The sequence below is a fragment of the Grampus griseus genome (genome assembly GCF_964374135.1).
Source record: "Grampus griseus genome assembly, chromosome: 2".
NCBI classification, from domain to species: Eukaryota; Metazoa; Chordata; class Mammalia; order Artiodactyla; family Delphinidae; genus Grampus; species Grampus griseus.
Genome location: NC_139018.1, coordinates 76,713,323 through 76,740,318, shown reverse-complemented (window position 1 = coordinate 76,740,318; position 26,996 = coordinate 76,713,323). Strand labels below are relative to the sequence as shown.

General features: G+C 39.0%; 1 protein-coding gene across 3 annotated transcripts in view; it reads right to left on the bottom strand.

Moving 5' to 3' along the window:
* The window catches only part of SLC12A6 (solute carrier family 12 member 6), an 85,382-nt gene extending 60,811 nt beyond the window's left edge, over positions 1 to 24,571 (bottom strand). For 2 of the 3 annotated variants that reach the window (XM_082647185.1, XM_082647187.1), the window contains exon 1: positions 23,065 to 24,571. In XM_082647185.1, the coding sequence (XP_082503311.1) occupies positions 23,065 to 23,335 (271 nt within the window). In that variant the 5' untranslated portion in view covers positions 23,336 to 24,571. Of the gene's footprint in view, positions 1 to 6,115; positions 6,324 to 23,064 lie in introns of those variants that run through there. The other variant, XM_082647186.1, reaches the window with a different exon arrangement.
* Between the last annotated feature and the right edge of the window lie 2,425 nt (positions 24,572 to 26,996).

Genomic DNA, 26,996 nt, shown 5'->3' with positions numbered 1-26,996 from the left:
TCAGTTAGAAATTTGAAAACCTTTTGAATACTTTACAATATGCTAAAATTACACTCAATAAGTTTTTATAATCCTAAACTAAATGTTGCTTTGAGTATAGAATATAAAAATATTAAGCAATATGTATGTGTATATATTTTGGAGAAATTTTATCTTTATCAATTTAAACCAGTTCTACTCTGGTATATTTCCTTTTTTTTTTTTTTGGCCACACCACACTGCATGTGGGATCTTAGTTTCCTGACCAGGGATGGAAACCGCGCCCCTTGCATTGGAAGTGTGAAGTCTTAACCAGCGGACTGCCAGGGAAGTCCCTGGTATATTTCCTGTGGGGCAAAGCATGGAGTCTTTTTTTTTTTAAATAAATAAAATAAATAAATTTATTTTAAAAAAAAGAATACAAACATACTTTTATTTTCTCCCATTCTTTAAAAAAACAAAACAAAAACCTCTTGTCTTCCACTGGACAAATTGGGAAAATTTGAATTGAAAATAATCATTATCCTAACTACTTGTAATACAAAACATAAATAAAAACCTTAAGCCCATAATGATACTCAAAAACAAGGAAGAATTAAAACAAAACAAAAAACCTCCTTGGTCACTACTGTGGCACCTACTCCATAACTATTTATTCTGAAAACACAGGAAAATAATTAAGGTTTATCCAGCCTGACTAAGATGAACTTCAGCTCAAAAGCACGTAGTGTTAATCACTGGGCCGCCAGGGAAATCCCTGGTATATTTTCTATGCGGCACAAGTAGCTGAGTACACAGAGGGTCAGTATGTTAAGCAAGAAAAATCTGGGGAGTGAGAGATTCTAAAAAAATCGGTGATAAATTGTGAATCACTATATTGTACACCTGTAACTTATGTAATATTGTACATCAACTATACTTCAACCAAAAAACCCTAAATAAACAAAAAATTGGTGACAATGGTATTGAAATGGGGAACAAAAGTGTTGTCACTTTCATTGTCTGTGCATAACATGAATATGACAAAGAAGGGTTAACGATCTAAACGAAGTTTTACGATGTACAGAACTGAAGGCAATCAGTCTCAAATTTGTATTGTATTAAGGTCTTAGATAGAGTTTAAAAAAAAACATGGTGAAAAGAATTGGGAAGATATTTGGGGAGGTGTTAGTCTTTCTGACCATGATGGAATATTGGGGGGCGGGGCAGGGGGCAGAAAAACATGCCTCATGAAGCCGAGTTTAAGGATAAACTTTTGACCCTGAGATTTTAAAATATGCAGATCTGAATTTCTGTTAGTTGTGTTGATAAAAAAAAAAAAACCCATGTGAATAGTTAAAAAGCTTTTAAATCTTTACTACAGAAAAGATTTTTTTATCAATACAAAGAAGCTCTTCAGTTGTCTATTTCAACTTATTTTAATATTAGTAAATAAAAAGGTAGACATATCACCTTCCTTAGGACATAAACTTTCACGGGTAACAAGCAGAACTAATGTTTAGGTAACAGTTTAACATCTTGAGGGTTCTTAATAAAATTTAAACTCCATTTAACATAAAATCTCTCTCCATAGTATGCACTCATGCCATTTGGATTACTAAGAGTTAATGTTTGGAGATGCTGTTCAATACCAATATAAAGTTCCCTTCTTTTCTGTTATAGGTTCGTCTCTGAAAATTTCCTTATAAATCTTTCAATCTGCTATCTGTATCACGTGAAGGCAAGTCCAGCAGTTAAAATCTGCCCAATCCACAGACACTATAAGATCTGATGAGGGAATTCCCTGGTGGTCTAGTGGTTAGGACTCGGCACTTTCACTGCGGAGGCCCAGGTTCAACCCCTGGTCGGGGGACTAAAATCCCAGAAGCCGCACAGTGCGGTGTTAAAAAAAAAAAAAAAAATCTGATGAGTGAGGGAGATCTGGAACAATTATTACACAGAAATATTTAAGCTCAATAAATATTTAAATAAATGAATGAATGTAACATTTATACCTGATTAAGTAAACGCAATAAACAGTAAAACTCTTGCATTATTCCTGTAAAAAAAAAAAATCACAGGGCTTCCCTGGTGGCGCAGTGGTTGAGAGTCCGCCTGCCGATGCAGGGGACACAGGTTCGTGCCCCGGTCCGGGAAGATCCCACATGCCGCGGAGCGGCTGGGCACGTGAGCCATGGCCGCTGAGCCTGAGCGTCCGGAGCCCGTGCTCCGCAATGGGAGAGGCCACAACAGTGAGAGGCCCGCGTACCGAAAAAAAAAAAAAAATCACAGATTGCATAATGTTTACATCAAACCCTATGACCCATGCACATTAAGAGATAAAGCAACTTTCTCTTATTTTTCAAAAGCCAGGACTTGGCATCATGGTGAGATGGGAAGCACATAAAATTTAGTAATTTTGAACACAGGCTCTGCTACTACTCACCACGTAGCTTTAGGCAAGTTGCTGTCAACAGCCTCAGTTTCATTATCTCTGAAAAGGTAATAACAGGGACTTCCCTGGTGGCGCAGTGGTTAAGACTCCCCAGCTCCCAATGCAGAGGGCCGGGGTTCGATCCCTGGTCAGGGAACTAGATTCCACATGCATGCTGCAACTAAGAGCCAGCGAGCCACAACTAAGAAGCCTTCATGCCGCCACTTACAGCCGGCACAACGAAATAAATAAAATAAATATTAAAAAAAATAAAACCACAACAGGGATTTAAAAAAAAAAAGGCAGTAACACCCACTATCCCACAGAATGGGGAGAGGATAAAATTGATTAACACTTCACTAAGTAGCTTCATCCCTTAGCTCTTTTTACCACATGACCAATGTGCTAACTACTTTAAACTTCTGTTTCCCACTTGCTCTACACCTTCCTCTTATTCCTTCTAATTGTTCCTACTGCTTGCAATCTCCTTGTCTAGACCTGCCTTCAAGAATCAGTTGTGTCCTGTCCTCTGAGATACCTGTCCAGGGTCCCCTCTGGGCAATATTATAATCCTCTCCAGAATTTGTGATCAAAAGCGGTTTCTTTTTGTTTTTATTAAACCATTAATCACAATATAATAAGTAAATGGTAGCTTTTATTTTTGAGTGTTGTGTCACACACATGTTAAGTGCTTTATGTTCATTTTCCCATTAATTCACAACCACCCTGTGAAGTAAGTAGTACTGTTATTCCCTTTATCAATGAGTAAAGTAAGGCTTAGAAAAGTTAAATAACTTGCCCAAAGTCACTCAAGTAATAATTAATACATATTAGCACTGCTCCTAATTAGGCAGCCATTCTGCTGCCTTTGGTCGGGAACTTATACTTCCTTTGCCTTTGTAGCCTTAGGAAAAAAGTACACCTGGCATGAACATGTGTTTAGTGAGTAAAAAAAGGAAAAGAACAAGTCTGTACACTGAATTGCCTATTGTGTGTAATTCACCTGGACGTGGAGGTACAAAATTATCCAACAAGATCTCTACCCTCAAGCAGCCTACAGTCAGTCTATCTGGGAGAGAGACTAGTGAATAGGTGATTGCATTACAGTGTGGTACATGCTATTTCTATGGACAGGCTTCAGAGAAAACATAGGAGAGGGCACCTAAACTGGATGGGAGGAGGAATATAGTCAAGAAAGATGTTAGGTTAAGTCTGAGTTTCTGCTTTTCTCTTCAAAACCAAAATTAAGTAGGATTTTACTAGACTGGCATTCTAGTAGCTGGCATGGCAGGGATGAATGTACTTTTTGTTAAAACTGAAGTATAGTTGACTTACAATATTATATTAGTTTCAGGTGTACAACATAGTGATTTGATATTTTTATACATTACAAAAGGATCACCACAACGTACATCTTTTTAAAATTAGTTTAGATTATGTCTACATTTATATTTCTATTTTATATCAAATTACCTGTCTAGTTCAAATAAATATCATCTTCTAAAAAAACACATTTTAAAGGATGATCTGCTTTCTAAATATGTTCAATTTATATGACAGTACATCATATTTTTCTCTCCTCACAAAGGAGAAACAATAAAAAAAAGGGACTGGTTCCATAACTGGCTAGTATGAGAAGTGCTTGCAACAAAACCACAATCCATTTAGGATTTTAACTCAGAAGAACAAGTGGCTACAACTTATCACATCTCAAGTAACTGCTCCAAAACCACTATCTATCCTCAACAACATTTTACTAAGCAAAAACCAAACCAAACCAAAACAAAAACAAAAAAACACAAACAAAAAAAACTGAGGTTTTCCCCATATACGTTTCCTTCCTCCCCCCCCCCCCGTCTAATTTAACCCTACAATAATGGTATACAATTTAGATAATGGATTTCCATCAGTTGTTCACTTACCAAACAATAGTTCATTCAAGTGGATACTTTCTGGGCTGTCATGGAAAACGCCAAAATAAAATGCCTTATTAAATTCGAGTTAGATTATATCTGTCACTTCTTCCTTGTCCAAAACAATTACTATGAAAGAAAATAAATTAAGCCTAGCACTGTCACTTATTACAATGTTGGTTGCTATAAAAATTTTTTTACCAGTTTTCTAGGTGGTTACTAATAGATTAAATGATTTCAACACTGTTCTAATCTGAAGAAAGCAGATTTCCCCAAACATTATGGGACCAGTAAGGATGAAATAATAAAATAAAGTAGAGGTGATAAGGAATGCACTTGTTTGCGTTTTGTGGGATTAGTGAGACAACAGCAAAAACAAAAGCTTAATGGGATTAAAATCTAAGGACAGCAAACACAAACAATCAAGAAAGTGCAGCTTCGAACACACAATCACAAAAGAGAACCTAACTTCTTTAACCTAGAGTTTGCAGAGAATCGGGTTCAAGTACAAAGTAGGTTAACCTTCTTGTCTTTTTTTTAATTGAAGTATAGTTGATTTACAATGTGTTATTTTCATCTGTACAGCACGATTCAGTTTATATATATATATATATATATACACACACTTTTATATGTATTCTTTTTCAGATTCTTTTCCCTTATAGGTTATTACAAAATATTGAGTATAATTCTCTGTGCTACACCTTAGGTCCTTGTTGAGGTTAACCTTACTTTCAACTTATCACCCTATTTATTTAGCAAAATGAAAAATAACCTGGTGGGAAAAAAAAATAACCTGGTGGGCAAAGAGTTTCCACAAAACCTTTCTTATCTTCCCCTAGTAAATTCTCTCACTAAAAGGAAAAGATAAACAAACGGAACTTTTCTTGATAAGCCTTATCTTTAAGTTAGAGATTTTTAAAAATTCATGAATGCTTGCTAGGACAAGAGAGGGTCAACAGCAGTTTACAGCAAAGAACTGTGATGTTACTTGCTACAGGGGACAGTTACAATCATGAAATCCAAAGGAATTGTAAGAGATTTTTATTCCCTTAACCTTTATTCACGCACTAGAAGAGTTTTCGACAATTTATGAAACTTACAGACTTAAAATATAAAGGGCTTCAAACTATGGCTGTATTTAATACCATAATGTTAACTCAGATTTTAATGGCATGTTAAAAATTCAAAACCACAATTCCCCCCAGTAAATGTAAGTAACCATTACCATTTAGAGAAAATAATAGGGATAATCACATTTGTCAAATTTATTTAACCTGAAGCTATGTTAGTCACCATAATGACCTACTGTACTTTTGTTCTTTCATTAAAGAATTCTCAGACCATTCACTATTGAGTTACTGTTTAACTGGTAAACTGAGGCAAAATACTGAATAACTTGCAAAGTCACAAGTGCAAAGTCCACTGTACAAAACTACTGAACCAGGCTCCCTGTTTATGTACTCTTCCAGATATAATTTAAACTGAGCAAAAGATGACTTCTAAATTCCGCATAAATTGCCTCTAACTGTGCCTTTCTTTTTGCTTGAAAACGCTTTTCATACATTGCCACCGATTCAGTTTCACCTGTAGGTAATGAACACAGAACTCATTGTGGGGAAAAACAAACCAGAATGTGAAAAAAGTAAGATAAGTTATCAGATATACAAGGGAGTGAAACAGTTGATTGAAAAGTACTTTAACCACAGTACCTTTTCTCCATTCTTAAAAGAGGCATTTTGAATATTTTAGTTACTATTTCTTTCACGAAAACCCCCAGTTTCCCAATGCTCCCACATTGAGTACTCACCTGATTCATCTGAAGGCTGAATTCGGGCTTTTATTTCTGCTAAGCTGGGCTCCCCCTCTTGGGAGACCGATGCTGCTGCCCCCTCCTCTGTATCCTCTACCTTAGTCACGGTGAAGTGCGGCATTGCTGTAGTTAGGAACCCGTGCTCTCCCTATATTTAAGCTTTCTTCCAGTCTACCTTCCCTGCCTACCTCTTCCTTGCTGTGCCCTTTCCGACTCTGATCACTGCCCACAGGAGACCTAGCCTGGGAATCGGGAAGTACTTTCAGCTCACGTGACCTACAGCCCCAAGGGAGTGGAACCTAGAAGACACGCCTTCCACAGTGTTTACCATTCACTTAAAAGGATTAAGCACTCCACCTCTTGCTTATTGTTATTAACCTCTAAGAATCCCAAGAACTGTTTAGGCTGCTTTCCCAGAGCTGCCAATGGCTGGAGAGTGGGCAGAATGCATGGAACTCCGCCCACTGTGTGCTCACCCTCCTGTTTCCTTAAGTTATTTGCACGTCGGGATCTCAACCTCTGCTCTCATATCTCACAGGAGAAAGATTAGGGAACAGTTCATTTTGTAAACTTTTCGTTTTAAAGAAAGACTTACACTTACATTAATTTAGAAAATCAAACTATTTGTAAGCTTCTGTTGTTGCTTTATTTCAAAGCATACTGAAACTACTCATACAAATCAATAAAAGTTTTTTCTTATCTTTCAGATAAGAACATTCACTTGGCAAGTATTTAATGAATATCTATATATTTTATACAAGATATAGTTCTAGATGCTATAGTGTATACAAGGACATCCAAGAAGAGACATTAACTTTCCCGAAAGTCCAAGTTGTTTAAAAGAGCAAAATATTTTTAAAGGGAAGAGTTCAGAATTTTTTGTACTGTACAGAGTTTAAACATTGTGTTTTAAAGAAAAAAAAAAAACAAGAAAATCCCTGATTAAGAGGTGTACAGTTCCTTCAGCACACACTTAAAATAACATACTTGACTTTATCAGATAACTGTGTTCTCAGTTGATGACTTTAACTACAGAGTATAAGGCCCTATCTCTGCACCTAGACAAGGGAGTTCAGTAACTTGAGCTCTGTGCTATTTTCCATTAATGACGTAATATGAGGGCTTTGTTGTTAGTAACACCTGACAAACAAGACTGCACTAAATTTAAAGAAGAATGATGGTTTATAATTCCCATTTATTCCCGTATATACCACTTCTAAAAGAGAATGAAGCCAGTAGTTGTTAAAGACCTACTCTGTGCTCTGCATTGCACTAGAAACTTTCTATTATGATCTCATTTAATCATCACAGCAACAGAAACATTAGGCTAGGAACTTGCCCAAAGTCACAGAGTTTGTAAATGGTGAAGCCCCACTTAAAAACCTCTAATACTCTTGTTGGTAGGCAGCATAGAAGTTTCATAGAAAGAAAACTCATATACACTTACCTCATTTTATTTCATGGGCTCCTGTTTAACACTGGTTTGTAATCTTGGCAGCACCATTGGTATCACCTGGGGAGATTTTAGAACAACTAATGCCTGGTCCCATCCCAGCTATTCTGATATAATTCCTCTGGAGTAGAACCTGGGCAAAAGGACCTGTAAAAGTTCCCTCAGGTGGTTCTAACAGGCAGCCAAGGTTGAGAACTATCAATACTACAAGAGAAACGTTTGTCACTTGAGAAGCCTTTGAAACTGCTTTTTATCTCTGATAGAAACTAAATCAGGTGTGGTAGTGCCCTTGGTGATTTTTCCATATTTACAACTCAGGTAGCTACTCTGCTGATTTACTCAAAGGAACTACCAAATTGTCAGAGTTCAACATTATATTCTAGGTTCCAAATTTATTAATACCTTAGTGCCATTGGATATTTCCAATGGGATCTTACTTTTCATATTTAATTTATTAAGAGAGTTGAACTGTGGCTAATCTTTTATAGTCAGTGGACAGAAACAATGACTCATGTTTATAAATCTATATACAGCTTTTACACATAAGCCTATGTACAAATGTTATCCTGTCACCTCTCCCCTCTAAAAAAAAACCCCAAACTAAACAAGTAGGAACGTAACAAATTCCTGTTAAAACGATGAGTAATTTATTTACCAACTTGAGAGAGAGCTAACTTACCAATAGTTCTCTCCTAGACTGGACTGTAGATAACAATGCAGGGGCATAAAATATTCAAGGCAAGGTTAAAGTAATATAGAAAACGTTGCGGGCGGGGAAAGTGGCAAAGAAGAGACGTGTAAGTGCTATATAGGAACAGTGGTTAGACAGAGAAGGTGGGATGTAAGAAACAGCTATTTAAAGTACAACAAACTACAACAAAGAGTATACCATTCCACAGCCACCATGATGGCTAAAACTGGTAAGACTGACAATTTTGGTGAGAATGTGGAATGAAAGGAACTTTCATACATTGTTACTGGAGTGTAAATTGGTTCACCCACTGTGGAAAGGGGTCTGGTACTTTCCCCTATAATCCAACAATTGCACTCCTCGGTATTTACCCCCCTGAATGAAAATAGTATAAGAATGTTCACAGCAGTTTATTAACAATAGGCCAAAACTGGAAACCCAAGTGTATATCCACAGGAGAATGGATAAACTCTGATATATTCATACAAAGGATTACTATTCAGCTATAAAAAGGAATGAACCACTGTGATACCTACAACAATATAGGTGAATCTCAGAAACATTATGCTAGGTGAAAGAAGAGTACATAAACAAAAGTTTTTGTTTATTTTTTTTGTTAAGAGTACTTAAACAAAAGAGTACATAATATATGGAGCCACTAATAGGAAGTTTTAGAGCTGGCAAAAGTAATGTCGTGCAAAACCAACAGGACAATGGTTGCCTTTGGGGGAATGGAAGTGGAGACGGGGCATGAGAGAACTTCGCAGAGTGATGGTAATATTCCACATCTTGATAGAGTTTAAAGTTCCACAGGTATATGCATTTGTCAAAATTCAGTCAATCTTCACTTAAAATTTGTGTATTTGGGCTTCCCTGGTGGCGCAGTGGTTGAGAGTCCGCCTGCCGATGCAGGGGACACGGGTTCATGCCCTGGCCCGGGAAGATCCCACATGCCGCGGAGCGGCTGGGCCCGTGAGCCATGGCCGCTGGGCCTGCGCGTCCGGAGCCTGTGCTCCGCAACGGGAGAGGCTGCAACAGTGAGAGCCCCGCATACCGCAAAAAAAAAAAAAAAAAAAAAAAAAAAAAATTGTGTATTTCATGGTATGAAAAGTTTAACTCAAAAGAAAAAAAGCTGCAAACAGATACTGAATTCTAACTAACAATCTGATTTTGAAGTATTTGGGAAAAATGAACTGATATCTGCAATTTGAACCCTGAAACCTTGAAATGCATATACTAAGATAAATGGATAGACATATGACAGGAAAAGTATTATAAAATACTAATGATAGATTCTGGGTGGTGAGTATACAAGTGTTCACTCTAAGTCTTGCAATTTTCTGTATTTTTGAAATTTTTCATAATAAAATGTTGAAAAAATACAATAAACTGACACATGAAAATGAATAGGCAAGTCAAAGACTGGGAGAAAATATTCATAAAACATATGCTTGGGCTTCCCTGGTGGCGCAGTGGTTGAGAGTCCGCCTGCCGATGCAGGGGACATGGGTTCGTGCCCTGGTCCAGGAAGATCCCACATGCCGCGAAGCAGCTGGGCCTGTGAGCCATGTCCGCTGAGCCTGTGCGTCCAGAGGCTGTGCTCCACAACGGGAAAGGCCACAACAGTGAGAGGCCCGCGTACCGCAAAAAAAAACAAAAAACAAAAAAACATATGCTTGACAAAGGACTTCTATTTTGAGTATACAAAAATCCCCTACAACTTAATAATAAAAAGACAACTCAACAGAAAATGAGCAAGGGCTTCCTTGGTGGAACAGAGGTTAAGAATCTGCCTGCCAATGTAGGGGACACAGGTTCGAGCCCTGGTCCGGGAAGATCCCACATGCCGCGGAGCAACTAAGCCCGTGCACCACAACTACTGAGCCTGAGATCTAGAGCCCATGGGCCACAACTACTGAGCCTGGGGGCCACAACTACTGAGCTCGCATGCCACAACTACTGAAGCCCGTGCACCTAGAGCCCATGCTCCACAACCAGAAGCCACCACAATGAGAAGCCTGCACACCGCAACAAAGAGTAGCCCCTGCTCGCCACAACTACAGAAAGCCTGTGCGCAGCAACGAAGACCCAATGCAGCCAAAAATAAATAAATAAAATAAATTTTTAAAAAAGAAAATGAACAAAAGATTCAAACAGACAATTCACAAAGGAAGCTATACACATGGCTAATAGCACTTGAAAAACTGCTCAGTGGCCATCAAGGAAATGCAAATTAAAATCACAATTAAAACTGTTGGCAAGGGGCTTCCCTGGTGGTGCAGTGGTTAAGAATCCGCCTGCCAATGCAGGGGACATGGGTTCGAGCTCTGGTCCAGGAAGATCCCACATGCAGTGAAGCAAATAAGTCCATACACCATAACTACTGAGCCTGCGCTCTAGAGTTGGCAAGCCACAGCTACTGACCCCACGTGCTACAACTACTGAAGCCCGCGTGCCTAGAGCCCGTGCTCCGCAACAAGAGAAGCCACTGCAATGAGAAGCCCACGCAACACAAAGAAGTGCAGCCCCCACTTGCCACCACTAGAGAAAGCCTGCGCACAGCAACAAAGACCCAACACAGCCAAAAATAAATAAATAAAATAAATAAACCTATTAAAAAAAAACTGTTGGCAAGGATGTAGAGCAAATGTTGACGTGAATGTTGGTGTGATGACTTTGGAAGAATGTCTGGCAGTTTTGTGGGGTTTTTTTGCAGTATGCAGGCCTCTCACTGTTGTGGCCTCCCCCATTGCGGAGCACAGGCTCCGGATGCACAGGCTCAGCAGCCATGGCTCACGGGCCCAGCGGCTCCGCGGCATGTGGGATCTTCCCGGACCGGGGCACGAACCCGCGTCCCCTGCATCGGCAGGCGGACTCTCAACCACTGCGCCACCAGGGAAGCCCCAGCAATTCCTTTTCTAGGTATCTACCCAAGAGAAATAAAAGCTAAATCCACAAAAAAAACTTTTGAACATGTATGTTTTTAGCAGCTTTATTCATAACAGCCCAAACAGGAAAGAGCCTAGGTATCCATCACAAGATAAACAACCTATAGTATATTCATACAATAGACTATATTACCCAACAATAACCAGGAATGAACTACTGATACATTCAACAACATAGCTGAATCTCAAAGACATTAGAAATTATACATCACACATTAATTATACGCACACTTTAGTGTTTAGGTGTGAAGCACATTGATGTCTGCAACTCATTTTGAAATGCTTCAAAAATGGATGGATCAATGGAAGGGATGAATATGTGATAAAACAAATATAGCATGTGCCAATAAAATGGACAATCTGGAAGAAATGGACAAATTCTTAGAAATGCACAACCTGCCAAGACTGAATCAGGAAGAAATAGAAAATATGAACAGACCAATCACAAGCACTGAAATTGAAACTGTGATTAAAAATCTTCCAACAAACAAAAGCCCAGGACCAGATGGCTTCACAGGCGAATTCTATCAAACATTTAGAGAAGAGCTAACACCTATCCTTCTCAAACTCTTCCAAAATATAGCAGAGGGAGGAACACTCCCAAACTCCTTCTACGAGGCCACCATCACCTTGATACCAAAACCAGGCAAGGATGTCACAAAGAAAGAAAACTACAGACCAATATCACTGATGAACATAGATGCAAAAATACTCAACAAAATACTAGCAAACAGAATCCAACAGCACATTAAAAGGATCATACACCATGATCAAGTGGGGATTATTCCAGGAATGCAAGGATTCTTCAATATACGCAAATCTATCAATGTGATGAACCATATTAACAAATTGAAGGAGAAAAACCATATGATCATCTCAATAGATGCAGAGAAAGCTTTTGACAAAATTCAACACCCATTTATGATAAAAACCCTGCAGAAAGTAGGCATAGAGGGAACTTTCCTCAACATAATAAAGGCCATATATGACAAGCCCACAGCAAACATCATCCTCAATGGTGAAAAACTGAAAGCATTCCCACTAAGACCAGGAACAAGACAAGGGTGCCCACTCTCACCACTCTTATTCAACATAGTTTTGGAAGTTTTAGCCACAGCAATCAGAGAAGAGAAGGAAATAAAAGGAATCCAAATCGGAAAAGAAGAAGTAAAGCTGTCACTGTTTGCAGATGACATGATACTATACATAGAGAATCCTAAAGATGCTACCAGAAAACTACTAGAGCTAATCAATGAATTTGGTAAAGTGGCAGGATACAAAATTAATGCACAGAAATCTCTGGCATTCCTATATACTACTGATGAAAAATCTGAAAGTGAAATCAAGAAAACACTCCCATTTACCATTGCAACAAAAAGAATAAAATATCTAGGAATAAACCTACCTAAGGAGACAAAAGACCTGTATGCAGAAAATTATAAGACACTGATGAAAGAAATTAAAGATGATACAAATAGATGGAGACATATACCATGTTCTTGGATTGGAAGAATCAACATTGTGAAAATGACTCTACTACCCAAAGCAATCTATAGATTCAATGCAATCCCTATCAAACTACCACTGGCATTTTTCACAGAACTAGAACAAAAAATTTCACAATTTGTATGGAAACACAAAAGACCCCGAATAGCCAAAGCAATCTTGAGAACAAAAAAAGGAACTGGAGGAATCAGGCTCCCTGACTTCAGACTATACTACAAAGCTACAGTTATCAAGACGGTATGGTACTGGCACAAAAACAGAAAGATAGATCAATGGAACAGGATAGAAAGCCCAGAGATAAACCCATGCACATATGGACACCTTATCTTTGATAAAGGTGGCAGGAATGTACAGTGGAGAAAGGACAGCCTCTTCAATAAGTGGTGCTGGGAAAACTGGACAGGTACATGTAAAAGTATGAGATTAGATCACTCCCTAACACCATACACAAAAATAAGCTCAAAATGGATTAAAGACCTAAATATAAGGCCAGAAACTATCAAACTCTTAGAGGAAAACATAGGCAGAACACTCTATGACATAAATCACAGCAAGATTCTTTCTGACCCACCTCCTAGAGTAATGGAAATAAAAACAAAAATAAACAAATGGGACCTAATGAAACTTCAAAGCTTTTGCACAGCAAAGGAAACCACAAACAAGACCAAAAGACAACCCTCAGAATGGGAGAAAATACTTGCAAATGAAGCAACCGACAAAGGATTAATCTCCAAAATTTGCAAGCAGCTCATGCAGCTCAACAACAAAAAAACAAACAACCCAATCCAAAAATGGGCAGAAGACCTAAATAGACATTTCTCCAAAGAAGATATACAGACTGCCAACAAACACATGAAAGAATGCTCAACATCATTAATCATTAGAGAAATGCAAATCAAAACTACAATGAGATATCATCTCACACCAGTCAGAATGGCCATCATCAAAAAATCTAGAAACAATAAATGCTGGAGAGGGTGTGGAGAAAAGGGAACCCTCTTGCACTGCTGGTGGGAATGTGAATTGGTTCAGCCACTATGGAGAACAGTATGGAGGTTCCTTAAAAAACTACAAATAGAACTACCATATGACCCAGCAATACCACTACTGGGCATATACCCTGAGAAAACCGAAATTCAAAAAGAGTCATGTACCAAAATGTTCATCGCAGCTCTATTTACAATAGCCCGGAGATGGAAACAACCTAAGTGCCCATCATCGGATGAATGGATAAAGAAGATGTGGCACATATATACAATGGAATATTACTCAGCCATAAAAAGAAACGAAATTGAGCTATTTGTAATGAGGTGGATAGACCTAGAGTCTGTCATACACAGTGAAGTAAGTCAGAAAGAAAAAGACAAATACAGTATGCTAACACATATATATGGAATTTAAGAAAAAAAAATGTCATGAAGAACCTAGGGGTAAGGCAGGAATAAAGACGTAGACCTCCTAGAGAACGGACTTGAGGTTATGGGGAGGGGGAAGGGTGAGCTGTGACAGGGCGAGAGAGAGTCATGGACATATACACACTAACAAAGGTAGTAAGGTAGATAGCTAGTGGGAAGCAGCCGCATGGCACAGGGATATTGGCTCGGTGCTTTGTGACAGCCTGGAGGGGTGGGATAGGGAGGGTGGGAGGGAGGGAGACGCAAGAGGGAAGAGATATGGGAACATATGTATATGTATAGCTGATTCACTTTGTTGTAGAGCAGAAACTAGCACACCATTGTAAAGTAATTGTGCCCCAATAAAGATGTTAAAAAAAAAAAAAAAAAAACCATTTCCTTTCATGCCCCCAATCCCAGGCAAAATAATTGCAAAAATGTACCCAGAAGATAAAGACTGTATTTCCTTATGCTTGCTCTATTATACATTTGAAGCTGAATAAATGTTTCAACAGAGCCAGCCACCATTAGCAGAGGAAGTGTAATGACAATAATACTGGTGTTAGAATCACAGACACTGGGTTCAAATCACTATTCTTCAATTTATTACTTGTATGACCCTGGGCAGGTTACTTAACCTTATCAGCTTCAGCTTTTTCCTGGAGAAGAAATCCACCTTAGCTCAGAAGAAAATGACTTTTTTTTTTAAATGAAAAAGTATCAGAACTGATGAATTTTCAGCAAAGGAAAGAATTAACCTCATCTAATAGGAAAGCCTGTTCTCTATTTCCTATTAATTCCTAAAATTTTATTTGGAAATTAGAACACTGCTAAATTAGAAAAAAAATAAATCAGGGGGCTTCCCTGCTGGCGCAGTGGGTGGGAATCTGCCTGCCAATGCAGGGGACACGGGTTCGATCCCTGACCTGGGAAGATTCCCACATGCCGCGGAGCAACTAAGCCCGTGTGCCACAACTACTGAGCCCGCGCGCCTAGAGCCGGTGCTCTGCAACAAGTGAAGCCACGACAATGAGAAGCCCGCACACCACTCGCTGCAACTAGAGAAAGCCGGCGCACAGAACAAAGACCCAACACAGCCAAAAATAAAAACAAATAAATAAATAAATTTATTTAAAAAAATCAAAAGCAGAATTTTTTACATGCACCTTGGGATGTAAATTAACTGTTGTGAAAATAAGTATTACTTCTGGATATTAAAAAACGAGCTTAAATATTAAAATCAAATGCTCTCAAAATAAAGATAAATTTCAATTGGATTCAATTATCATAGCTTCTCGAAGTGAAAATGTTCATGTGTATACAAGAGTTTTAAACTTCTTAGTGTTTTCTTTTTGTAAAATTAGCAATATGAAAAATGAATACCTTTACCCCAAAAGGAAAAACAGCCTTGTCTGGTAGAATGGAAGAAATTTAGGCGCCACTTTGCCAAAAATTAAAGCTATCTACCAAATGGTTCCAACTGTAAACAGATGAATGCTATCAACTGAATATCTTGCACGGATTTCTCAAGGCCATATGAAATGTAATAAGGCTTAGCAATGCAGTAACAAAAATACAAAGCAGAAGACTGAAACCCAGCTCTCAGTTAAAATAATACGAAATTTTAAAAAGAAAAAAACAAAAAACTAAAGTTAGGATTAAGACCTAAGTATACCTGCCATTTCCTAACAACTTAATACAGCTTTTGTTTTCTATTTCTGTCCTTTCCAAGTACAAAAACTTAAATTTTAAGGAAAAACAAAAAAAAGTTTTAGACCTTACATTTTTTCAGTTAAAACATCCAGTGGTAATTTCAAATTTTCAAGTTTTGCACAGCCTCTCAGATTGATTTATTAATTGTACAATATTGGTTTGATTCTGAAATCTTGTTAACTGTGAATTCCACCCATGATTTAACAGTAGCTTAAAATTCTTCAAAAGTAAAATGCACTTGAATATCAGAAATGTTTAAAATATGACAAATGTACACCTTAGAACTGAGCAAATATGGTAATAATATTTCCTATTAATCAACTATTAAACTTCTGCAGTTAAAGCAAGGTGCTGTGTGTGTGTGTGTGTGTGTGTGTGTGTGTGTGTGTGTGTGTGTGGTATTGTATGTTCTGCAGTCTTGTGCTCATATCTTTATACATAATTGCAGGGATTCTACAAAGTACACCAAAGCATTAATAACAGGGTTTTAATGGGGAATATCTTCTTGGTTTTCCATTTACTTATAAAATTTCATTAAAATAATACATTGTTTTACACAATCACAAAATAAAATGCTTTCATAATTCCTACAATACAGCTCTCCAAATTTTCATACCTACTGCTAAGAAACACATCACCAAGAACTTAAACACATAAAATCTGCACTATTCTGAGTCAACAAGCCCACCAAGTGCAGCTGTGCAGATTACATCAGGCCAAAAGGGCAAGGGCGTTGAGGGGACTGAAATCCAGTTTGCCCGTCTCCAGTGAAGCTTGCAAGGGGTCTGGCTAGTCCAGAAGTATTTATTACGCAGAGGAGGCAAAAGGAGCACCACGATTCAAAAGTTTACAGCAAATATCGTCCTTCTAGGTCAGTACAAATTGCCTTAAACGTCAGCATTAGAAACATTCCCCTTATTCTAAGAGCCTTAACATTAGAAAAGCATGACTTTTATAAGATTCTTAGGTACCCAGGAGTGTCCTCTTCCTTCTTTTCCATTCCAGTACAGGTAATATCAAAGCAAAGTTTATGAGAATCTGGAATCAAGAAACATGCCTCTGACAGGAAAAGAATGAGGCCCCACACGGAAAGAATTAGTGAGGATACAGAAGAGACCACCCAAGGTAAAAGACAATAAGTTGAAGCAATCACTCTTCCAATCACTAATATTTAATCAAATATCTAGAGTATTCTAGGACAGAATCTATAAAAGAAAGTCCTTTCTATTAAAGTAGCTTTCTGGGGCTTCCCTGGTGGCGCAGTGGTTAAGAATCCACCTGCCAATGCAGGGAACACGGGTTCGAGCCCCGGTCCGGGAAGATCCCACATGCCGCGGAGCAACTAAGTCCGTGCGCCACAACTACTGAGCCTGCGCTCTAGAGCCCACGAGCCACAACTACTGAGCCCACATGCCACAACTACTGAAGCCCACGCGCCTAGAGCCCATGCTCTACAACAACAGAAGCCACCTCAATGAGAAGCCCGCGCACCGCAACGAAGAGTAGCCCCTGCTCGCTGCAATCAGCGAAAGCCGGCGTGCAGCAACAAAGACCCAATGCAGCCAAAAATTAATAAATAAATAAAATTTATTTAAATAAATAAATAGCGTAACTTTCTGGATTGCAGTCCAACCTTTCAAAAGCTTGTATTACAGATATTTTCAAATATACACAAAGTCAGAGAAAACAGTAAAATGAATCCTCATTAATCCAATTCAACCAATTATAAATGTTTGCCAATCGTATCTATCTCTCCTCAACTGTTTTGTGGCGTGGGGGGAGGGAGGGTGGAGTACACTTCGTTTCACCTGTAAATATGTCAATATGTATCTCTACAGATAAGGGCTTTATATTACCACAACGTCATAAATATACCTAAGAAAATTCACAATAATTCCTTAGTATTTTTTAACACCAAGTACGTGGTCAAATTTCCCTGATTTTCTCAAAAGTGGCTTTTTACAGTTGTTTTGTTCACATCTGAATCCAAAGAAAGTCCACACTTTGCATTTGGTTGACAGCTTTTTATCTGTAACAGCTCCCCCCGCAACCCCTTTGTTCTCTCCTCCTCCACTCCATGCCATTTATTTGTTGAAAAGTCTAGTTATTCAATAAAATTTCCCACATTCTGGATTTAGCTGATTGCTACTTGTGGTGTAAAGTAGTATATTATAAAGTTTAATCATTGGCTTTGCAGTATGGAGGAGAGGGGGAAAAAACAGATGTGGTCTGTAACCAAAACGTGTCACACAAGTGCTACTTGTCTTCAGAAAAAAGTGGGGGGAGGAATCGAGCTTGGAAAAAAAAAATCTATCAGAGGATGCTATCAGGAAAGCTAAGAAGTGTTTTTACAAAACTATCCATTTTACTATGTTACACAATGTTAGTTACAGCTCTCTGTTAGTGTGTCAAAGTGAAATGGTAGTATTCAATAACCATATAATATGAAAGGTATATTTAAAAGAAAGGTAATAGTCACCTGCAATTGGCAATACAATGTAATTCACTTATTTTTGCTTGGGGCAAAAAACTAGAATTTTTTTCCAAAAGTATAAAAAGATTGCTTGGTACTTTGAAACATGCTCTTATGAAAAATAAAAAGATAGCTTTGCAACATTATTCTGATTCTTAGTCAAACGTTATTTAACCCTAGCATGAGAGATTGATGTGACCTACGAATAACACACAGAATTGGTAGACCAGCAGAGTGGGCTAAACGTCCATGTGTAATATAATGGCACCAAGTGCAGATAAATACTCTGTAAGACCTACTGGCATTTAAGGAAAAGCCTGCTGGGCCTTGTCCACTTGGTGAACTTCTGCTTACCCTTCGCAGCCCACCTCAGGTAGGAAAGTTCTTCCCATGCATATAAGATTAATCCCTCTTCCCTTCTGAGCTATGGTCTCCAACTCTGGCTGAAGAGCTTTTAAATACTGTGGACAAAGAATGTTGCCTGCCATATCAGTGAACAAAGGATGTTGAGGCCATCGAGCCATCAGTCACTGCAGCCACCCCCAATGGTGCACCCTGAGGGGATTCAAGATGGAGAAAAACAGGATACTGGCCCTAGATAGCTAAGGCTCATCTCAAAGGAATAATTTCAATAAGCCCAGAGTCCTGAATCTTCTCATACACAGAACAGCACTAAATTCAATAACTTGAGATGTCTGGTTTTCTTTAATTAGCAGTAATCTTTTGATGTTTCCACGACTTGGTTTTTTTTGCAAAAACTCCTGTATATCCTGGCTCCTCCCTTACAACTTCACAACAGTCCCTCAGAGCTGTATGAGAGGTTGTCTTACTGAGGGTTTAAGTCCTCAGTAAGTCTGTCAAGTAAAATGTAATTCTCAACTTTGAGGCTGTGCATTTTTTTCAGTCGACAGCATTATGCTCTTCAGGTCCCTGTCCTCAAGAACCTACAGCCTAACCGAGGAAGATAATATGTAAACAAACAAATAAAAAAACAAAATTCAGTGAAATAGGTGCTCTAGTAGTAGTCTGTATAAGAGATACAGGGACTTAAAGAACTGATCTGATCTATCTGGGTGTCGGGTTGAATGAGAAAAGGTTTCAGAGGTGGCTCCATGAAGGAGGGGCTTATCTAAATAATTTTTGCATCTCTACCAGCTAACATCCCTCAGTAAAACTTGGTGACAGCCAGCCTCCAAGTTGGTAAACTTAGAGGTCCTGACTCAACTGGCTTTAATTTTTACTCCACTTCAGAAACCCATTCCCAAGGCTGCACACTCGATCATGTTAACACTGGAACTGCCCCACCTCTGAATCCATTAACCCTAACATTCATCTATCTGATCACAGTCTTCAATCCCTCTACATCATTCACTATCACTTTTACCTCGTCAAGTCCTCCAGTCTCTCGGTGTCTCCATTTTACCTCAGTTCATCATTTTCCTTAACTATATTTTTCTACTGTATTATTCTAAAATTTGCTGTATTTTTTTTGTATTTTGATGTATACTTCTATTCCTGCATTTATCATACAGCATTATAATTTATATGAAAATTTGTTTGCTTTCTCTATTAGATCATAACTTTCCTTAGAACAGTAATTGGATTCTTTTTCTCAGTCCTGCATCCTTAGCACCCAGAACAGAGCCTGGCCCATAATAATTGATCAGTAAATGTTGGTGCAAGTGTTCTTGTCATTTTCACCACTATTGCCATGAGCGCTCCAAAGGCAGAACATATATTTTACCTGAGCATTTCCTATAGTTCCTACTGGAGTGCCTCACACACATCAGAGCCTCAGGGAGCATTTGTTGAATTGTAAAAGGTTGAAATGTTATTAGAAAATGTATAAGACATATAAAAATATGTCCTCTTCTCTATTTTGGTATTATTATTTTAACAATCATTTAAGTTAACCAAATGGTGATGAGGCAAATGTAAACAATGTTCATCATGGCAGAGGCAAAATGATGTAATGGAAAGCCCTGGACAGAAGTCAGGAGGCCTGCATTTCAGTCTTGGCTCTGCCACTCATGATCTACAAATAACTATCTCTGTAAGCCTTAGTTTCCTCACTTATTAAAATGGGCTTTGACCAGAATTTGATTCTTGATCATCTGAGGTTCCCTAACTAACATGCTATAAATTTTTTTAATTACAAAAGTGATACACTCTCAATATAAAAGATTGTACATGCCCTACTGAATTGTTTAGATAAAGGAAAATTCCCAGTCTCCACCCTATTTTCATAACTGTCCAGAGGTATCCACTCTCAGCAGTTCCTTCTGTACCTTTAAGGCATTCTTCACGCATAAGCAAGTACAGTGCTAAGATCGCTGATTTTATTTACCAACTTGACAGTCCCATAAGTTCTAATGGAACCTTGACAAAATGAAAAAGAACTATAAACACTTTGATAGCAGAAAGATAATTACTACTCAAAAGGCCAACAGTAGAAAAAAATTAAAACACAGATAGAAATAAATATTTAAAATTTGGTGTGTCACCCCACCTTGGTTGTGCAATGTAATGTGAATAAAAGGTATATGACACGATAAGAAACTTAAGGTGGGAAGAAATGTGGGAGGCATGGGAATTGTGGGGAAAGGAGAGAGAATGATACCAATGTCACAATCACTGAAGGATGTAAAAAGGGTCCCCCCACCAAAAAAAAAAAAATCACAAAATTCTAAATGGTAAAATAGCAAACACAATTCTGAAATACATTATGAACTTAAGGATAGAGTCCACTGTAGAAGAGGAAGTAGTTGTTTTCCTATACTAAATCCAACCCAGAGACAAATGTAGATTAGCACGTCCTTGATTTTCTTGACAACAGCATCCTTTGAAGATCAACATCTAAGTCCAGTAAGGGTATCTGCCTATTACAAGGCCAAAGGTGAAATAATTACATTTCTAACCAGTTCCCTCTGATGGTGTGGAAAATATATCACAGGATGATCATCATAAGAAATTTTTTAAAAGACAATAAGAGAAAAATAGGTCATTGGGAAAGTAGGAAACTCGATTCCCAAGAATACTCTAGGGAAAAGTGCGATCTAATGGCTGGATTGTTAATTTCCCTTTCTCTAGTACCAGAGACTATTTAAACATTAAGGAAGATGTTAGGTAGAGAACCAAGCTTTAACTTCTGTACCCAGCTAAAGGAGATAGATTTTACCTACACACGTCCCCAGTTTTACCTTATGGTGTAAAGCAATACCACTCTAGACCTTAAAGAATGCTTATAGATAAGGACAGAAGCCTGGACAAGGATCCCGTTTCTGCAAGGCTAACTAACACATTACTGAAATAAGTTCACTTTTAAAAACAGAATAAAAATACAATTCCATAATATATAAGTCACAAACCCAACAACATTTAACTATAAATTACCTAATGACAATTACAGCATTAAAAAAATTAACACTTACAGTCTTATCTGGTATTTTTACAACCTAAATAGAGTATGATGTGTAAAAACTAAAACTACAATTTAGAATTAATTTGTAAGAAGAGAAAATGATGAATTATTTTTTATTCCATAATGTAATTTTAACACCATGGTACATAGTGTAAAGTCTGTCAAGAAGTTGAAAATTGTTAAAAGTCCAAGAATCGACCTGTAATGTCTTCATAAAAAAAAAGATTAGTCAAGGATAAGTGAATTCCAGGACTATAAACTTTACCAAATCTACCTTGTCTCCAGACATTAAAAAACAGAAATAAGGAACTAAAATCATTCTGGTTTCCTGCACGCTTTAGGTTAGGAGGAACAATATTTCCTGACACCGGAAAATGGCAATTCAGTGGCTGAAGCTACGGTTTTCAAATGTGGGTAGAATATCATTGTAAGAATCTTGAAGATTCTTAAGAGAAGTTTTCATTACCTGACAGATCTACGTTAGTTAGAACATAGCATAAAACTAAATATATAAAGCAGTACGGCACTTCTCAAACTTTTCTACTTCAGAGTCCGAAAAATGTTATGACCTCTCTGTTTTATCTCATCACCTCTTTCTCACTAAACCCAATGAAAACCTCCAAGCCCGCAGACACAAATTGGTTTAGGAAGCTGAACGTCTGCAGTGGTCAATATAAGTCAGAAGCAGCTTGTGTGCTACTTCCTGACTACAAAGTCTCAGCACTCAGTACATTCCATCTAAACTTCAAAGTGAAGAAATTATGTGGGAATCAGAAATCTCCATTTGACAGGATAGCCCCCTCAGATCTACCCAGCCTCACCCTGAGTGAGCTGTGTTACTCGAACCACTGTCTCTGTAAAATATAATTTTTTAAAAAGAATTTTGTGATACAGTATCTGAAGTCTTTACAGGAAAGCCAGTAACTAAGATATGATCAATAACTACTCCTCATAACTGGCCTTAAAAGCAAACTGTAACAGTTGGAGCCCCAAAGACAACTCTCCACTAAATTTTACAATTTAGGATTCTCCATGCTGGAAAATTGTTAAATTCTTTGATATTCATCCTTAACCAAAATACCCATTTCAATTCTAAGAATACAAGAATGAGGAAGTCAAAACATACATCTACTTTCCTTCTTGTCATATACCTTCGCACACGCCAAATTACTGTTGCAGAGATCCACTATGCTAACCATTATTCCAAAGGGTTCCTAAGCATCTCAAAAAGAGGTACCTTGGTTCCTGATGATTATTCTACAATGGAAAAATGATTTCCCAGTATATTGTCATCCTGGACAAATAAGCCAGTAACGGAAATATTTTGTTGTCTGTGTTTCTACTTACCCTCAGAAACATCCTGGGGGTTAGAAGTCCGGTCACTAGCTGGATCCAGTGCAACAGTCGCCAGTGAACTGGTGGCTCCAGACATCTCACTTATAGGCTCACTACGGCTTGTTTCAGGTACACTTTCCCGGGAGCTAAATCTTACCCGGGAACTGGATCGAGAACTGAGGTCCGGGCTGGTGTCTGACAAACCTGGAATGTCATCGATCTTTGTTGGTGTCACCATGAACCGAACTGAAGCCATCTTGGTGGTGTTTTCTGAAGGATGCATTTTTCTTTTTCTTTTCCTTTATAAGGACAAAGAAAAAACCCTGCAAAACCCTTCCTCCTACGCTAGCAATTTTGGTTGCAAAAATAGAAAAGATAACTTAAAAAAAAAAAACCTCTCAATTACCTTGATTTACACCACACAAAAAGCCACTATATATAAGAATCCTTCTACTCAGAATTCAAGCCGCCTGTCCTAAAAAGTGCACTACCAGCAGCTGAAAAATATTTAAGGAAAAAAAAAAAAAGACAAACGATGACAATCTCGTGTAACTTCGTTCCTTCAGAATGAAGAGCTATCTTAGTCATCTCCCCTGGTCCAGGGATGCGGGCAGACAGCCATGGTCTCAGAGAAGCAGGTGACGAAGCCTTTCTCTCCTCGACCTTAAGGTTTCTGCCGAGGTAGTTAGTCCCTTATCTGTAAATGTCCCACGGCTAGATGAACAAAGTGCGCAGAGGCCCACCCTTATCAAGCGAATATAGACAGTATAGATCAGATTGCGAAACGGTGTACACCCGACCACCTGTTGTGTATCAGGTGAATACCCCACAGGTCTGGCTGGGAGGAGATGTGTGTAGAGCCACCCGATGTTTTTGAGGCCGATAATCCACTTGGGTCTGGTGGGAGAGGTGAGCATGCATAACGGGAAAAATATCGCACACTACGGATGGAGGAGAATGAGACAAGGGTGAGGAGAGGCGGTTGCAGGGGCAAAGCGGATTTCTGCCTCCGAGAGGTCTGCGGGGGTGGCCCTCCCGCTCTTCTGGCAGAAAGGTCCCTGGGATCTGGGAGGAGGCGGCTAGCGGATCGAGACTCCGCGGACTGCAGTTCAGGGTCGTGGCAGGTAGCTGCTAGTCCATCGAGCCCCCGATCGGTTTGCTGGGTTTCTCCTGCGTATGACAGGACGAGCCACCCCTTTGCCGGAGACGCTTTCCTCCCCTACCAGGGCCCCGGCGCAAGGTCAGCCCCTTCGCTGTTCTTCCTTCGGGCCCTAACAGAAGAGGAGACGGCCTCGCAGGCTGGCCCTGGCTGAGCAGGAGGGAGCGGCGAGGATGAGGGTAGGAGGAGGTCGCAGGTGCGGGATCCCGGCGCCAGCTGATTCGGATGCGCGCGCAGCTGTTGTTTACCAGCGGGTAACTGTTTCCGAGCCGCGGCGGGCGCCGGGGGGCTTGGGCTGCCGGGGAGGGAGCCTCCTCCCCGGTCAGATGCCAGAGCAGCAGTTACGTGACCTCGCCGCCCCCTGCCCCGGGCCCGGCGGGCTGTGCCGGCGGCGCCGCAGCCCCTCCCTTTCCTCCCCGCTCGTTCCTCATTCGAGGTTAACGGTCCGAAGAGAAACCTGGGGGAGCGGTCGGAGGGCGTCACAGTCCCACGAGCACCCGAAAGCCCCGCCCAGTCTCTGCAGCCCGCGAAGTGGCGGAGAGGGCTCCGCGCATGCGCTCGCCCGGGTCGCAGCGGGACTGGCGGACAAGGGGCGGGGCCGAGCGTGGGAGGCCCGGAGCATGACGGGAATTGTAGTTGGGTGTGGGGTCCTGAGCTGCCTGCATCTGAGAAAACAAACGCTTTTCGCTCTTGGTCCTGCTGAGTTGTGGTCCTACTGTGTTGCACAAACTCATTCTGGAGGTAGGCGATGCCCCTCAGACCCTCAGAAACCATCTCTCTTTACTAAGAGTGTCCCTGAAAATACCACTCATAATTTCTTTAAAAATTACAAACCTCTCAATACCATATATCTCCAATATATGGTATATATTGGGTATGACCCTCATTGGAGTTTTTACGTAGTGGTCTATTATAAAGCATTGTATGCTCAAATTTATACATAGTTTGGGCTACCTTTTTTTTTCTTGTCCTTTAAAAAAGTGCTGTTTTTTTTACAATGTATATATCTATCAAATCATCACAGTTGTACACCTTAAATATATAGTTTTGTCAATTTTACCTCAGTAAAACTGGAAAAAAAAATGCTGTATTCATTTTCTAGTCAGACTGAAAGCTTCATTAAAGAAAGCGTCTTTAATTTTAGACCTGGAGAAGCCATTGAGATACTTTCTCTTGACTCCATTCAGTGTTTTCCCTACTACTGCCACCAGAATATTTTTCTTAGAATGTTTATTTAATGCATGAATAGGTGTTCAATAAATTTGACTCATCAATGTTTTGTCTGAAAATTATTTCCTAGAGCTTTGATCAAGACATTAATTTTATTTTTTCATTGAAGTACAGTTGATTTACAAGGCTGTGCCAATCTCTGCTGTACAGCAAAGTGACTCAGTTATACACATAGAGACATCCTTTTTTTAATATTCTTTTCCATTATAGTTTATCACAGGATGTTGAATATAGTTCCCTGTGCTATACCACAGGACCTTGTTATTTACCCAGACATTTAAATTCAACAGTCTGGGCCCTGGCTTTGTCTGGGTCCTTGCTCAGCACAAGTGGAAATGTTTAAGATCATCCCTAGTAATAGATCACAACTGTATTTAAGATGTGAGCCAGTAAATTCCCTTTTATCAAATGACACACAAAGTCCAATGTCCGGTTTAAAAGATCCAGGTAACAGAATGGAAACTAAATTCCTATTTAAAATGTAAATCTCCTCAAAGCTTGATTCTTTATAAAGCCTGTGATTATTCATTCAGGCTTACAGCTTTCTTACTTGAGCAAGGAAGAAATTTACTGAGGGATCAGTTTTCTCCTCAGGCATGCCTGCTGTTCATTCAAATCTTACAGACTTTCCCTTCATTTAAAAAAAAAATCCTGGATTTCTACAACATCGAATTTTGTTTCATACCACAGTGTATTTTCATTCACTTTATACTATACTTCTTAAGACTCTTCTCCCATTTCTGAGCACATCACACAATGTGCTCAGACCTAGGAGATCTCTTAAGGAAAAAAATTTTCGGTATATTCACACCAATTTGCCTTTCCATTACAGTCTACACAGTAAGTAGCATGGAAAATGCTAATCCTTTTTTTGGTGGGGAGGTAACTTATAAAGACAGAATCACAGTCAACATTTAAAAAAAATGATAGCATTCGTTTACTGACTTTGGTTCTTTTCTTTTTTATTTTGGCCATGCCAGATCCTAGCTCCCCGACCAGGGATCGAACCTGAACCCCCCAACAGTGGAAGCTCAGAGTCCTAAACACTTGGACTGCCAGGGAACTCCCCTGACTTTAGTTCTTAAAAAAACTTCCATAGCAGATACTTTTCCTAGTCATTTGCAGAATTTCTAACATTTCTTCGATCATTAACCCCTAATAGGATAGGACGACTCTTTAAAATCCCTCAGATTCTATGCTAAGAACCTTGTTCAGTGAACAGGCTAAGAAATAAAAAATTGCTTGACAGGAAATAATTATCTCATTTCACCATTCTCATAAATTTAAGTAACTGATTGAAAATCATGTCTTCTATTAACTATGACCCAAGTCTAGAGATGTTTTATTCTCAGCAGTCAACAACTATCCTGAACTTTTCTGCCGGGACAGTCAGACATCAGAGTCCATGAGAAACATATTTACTCCTTTCCAGGGCCAGTCTTGATAAATCAAATTCGTGCTGATTTAAGTTACATCTGCTTCTGGAGTCTAGAATCTTTGATATTGTAGAAAAAGAAGATTGTATTATTGGAATGCAAACTTCACAAAGCAGTTT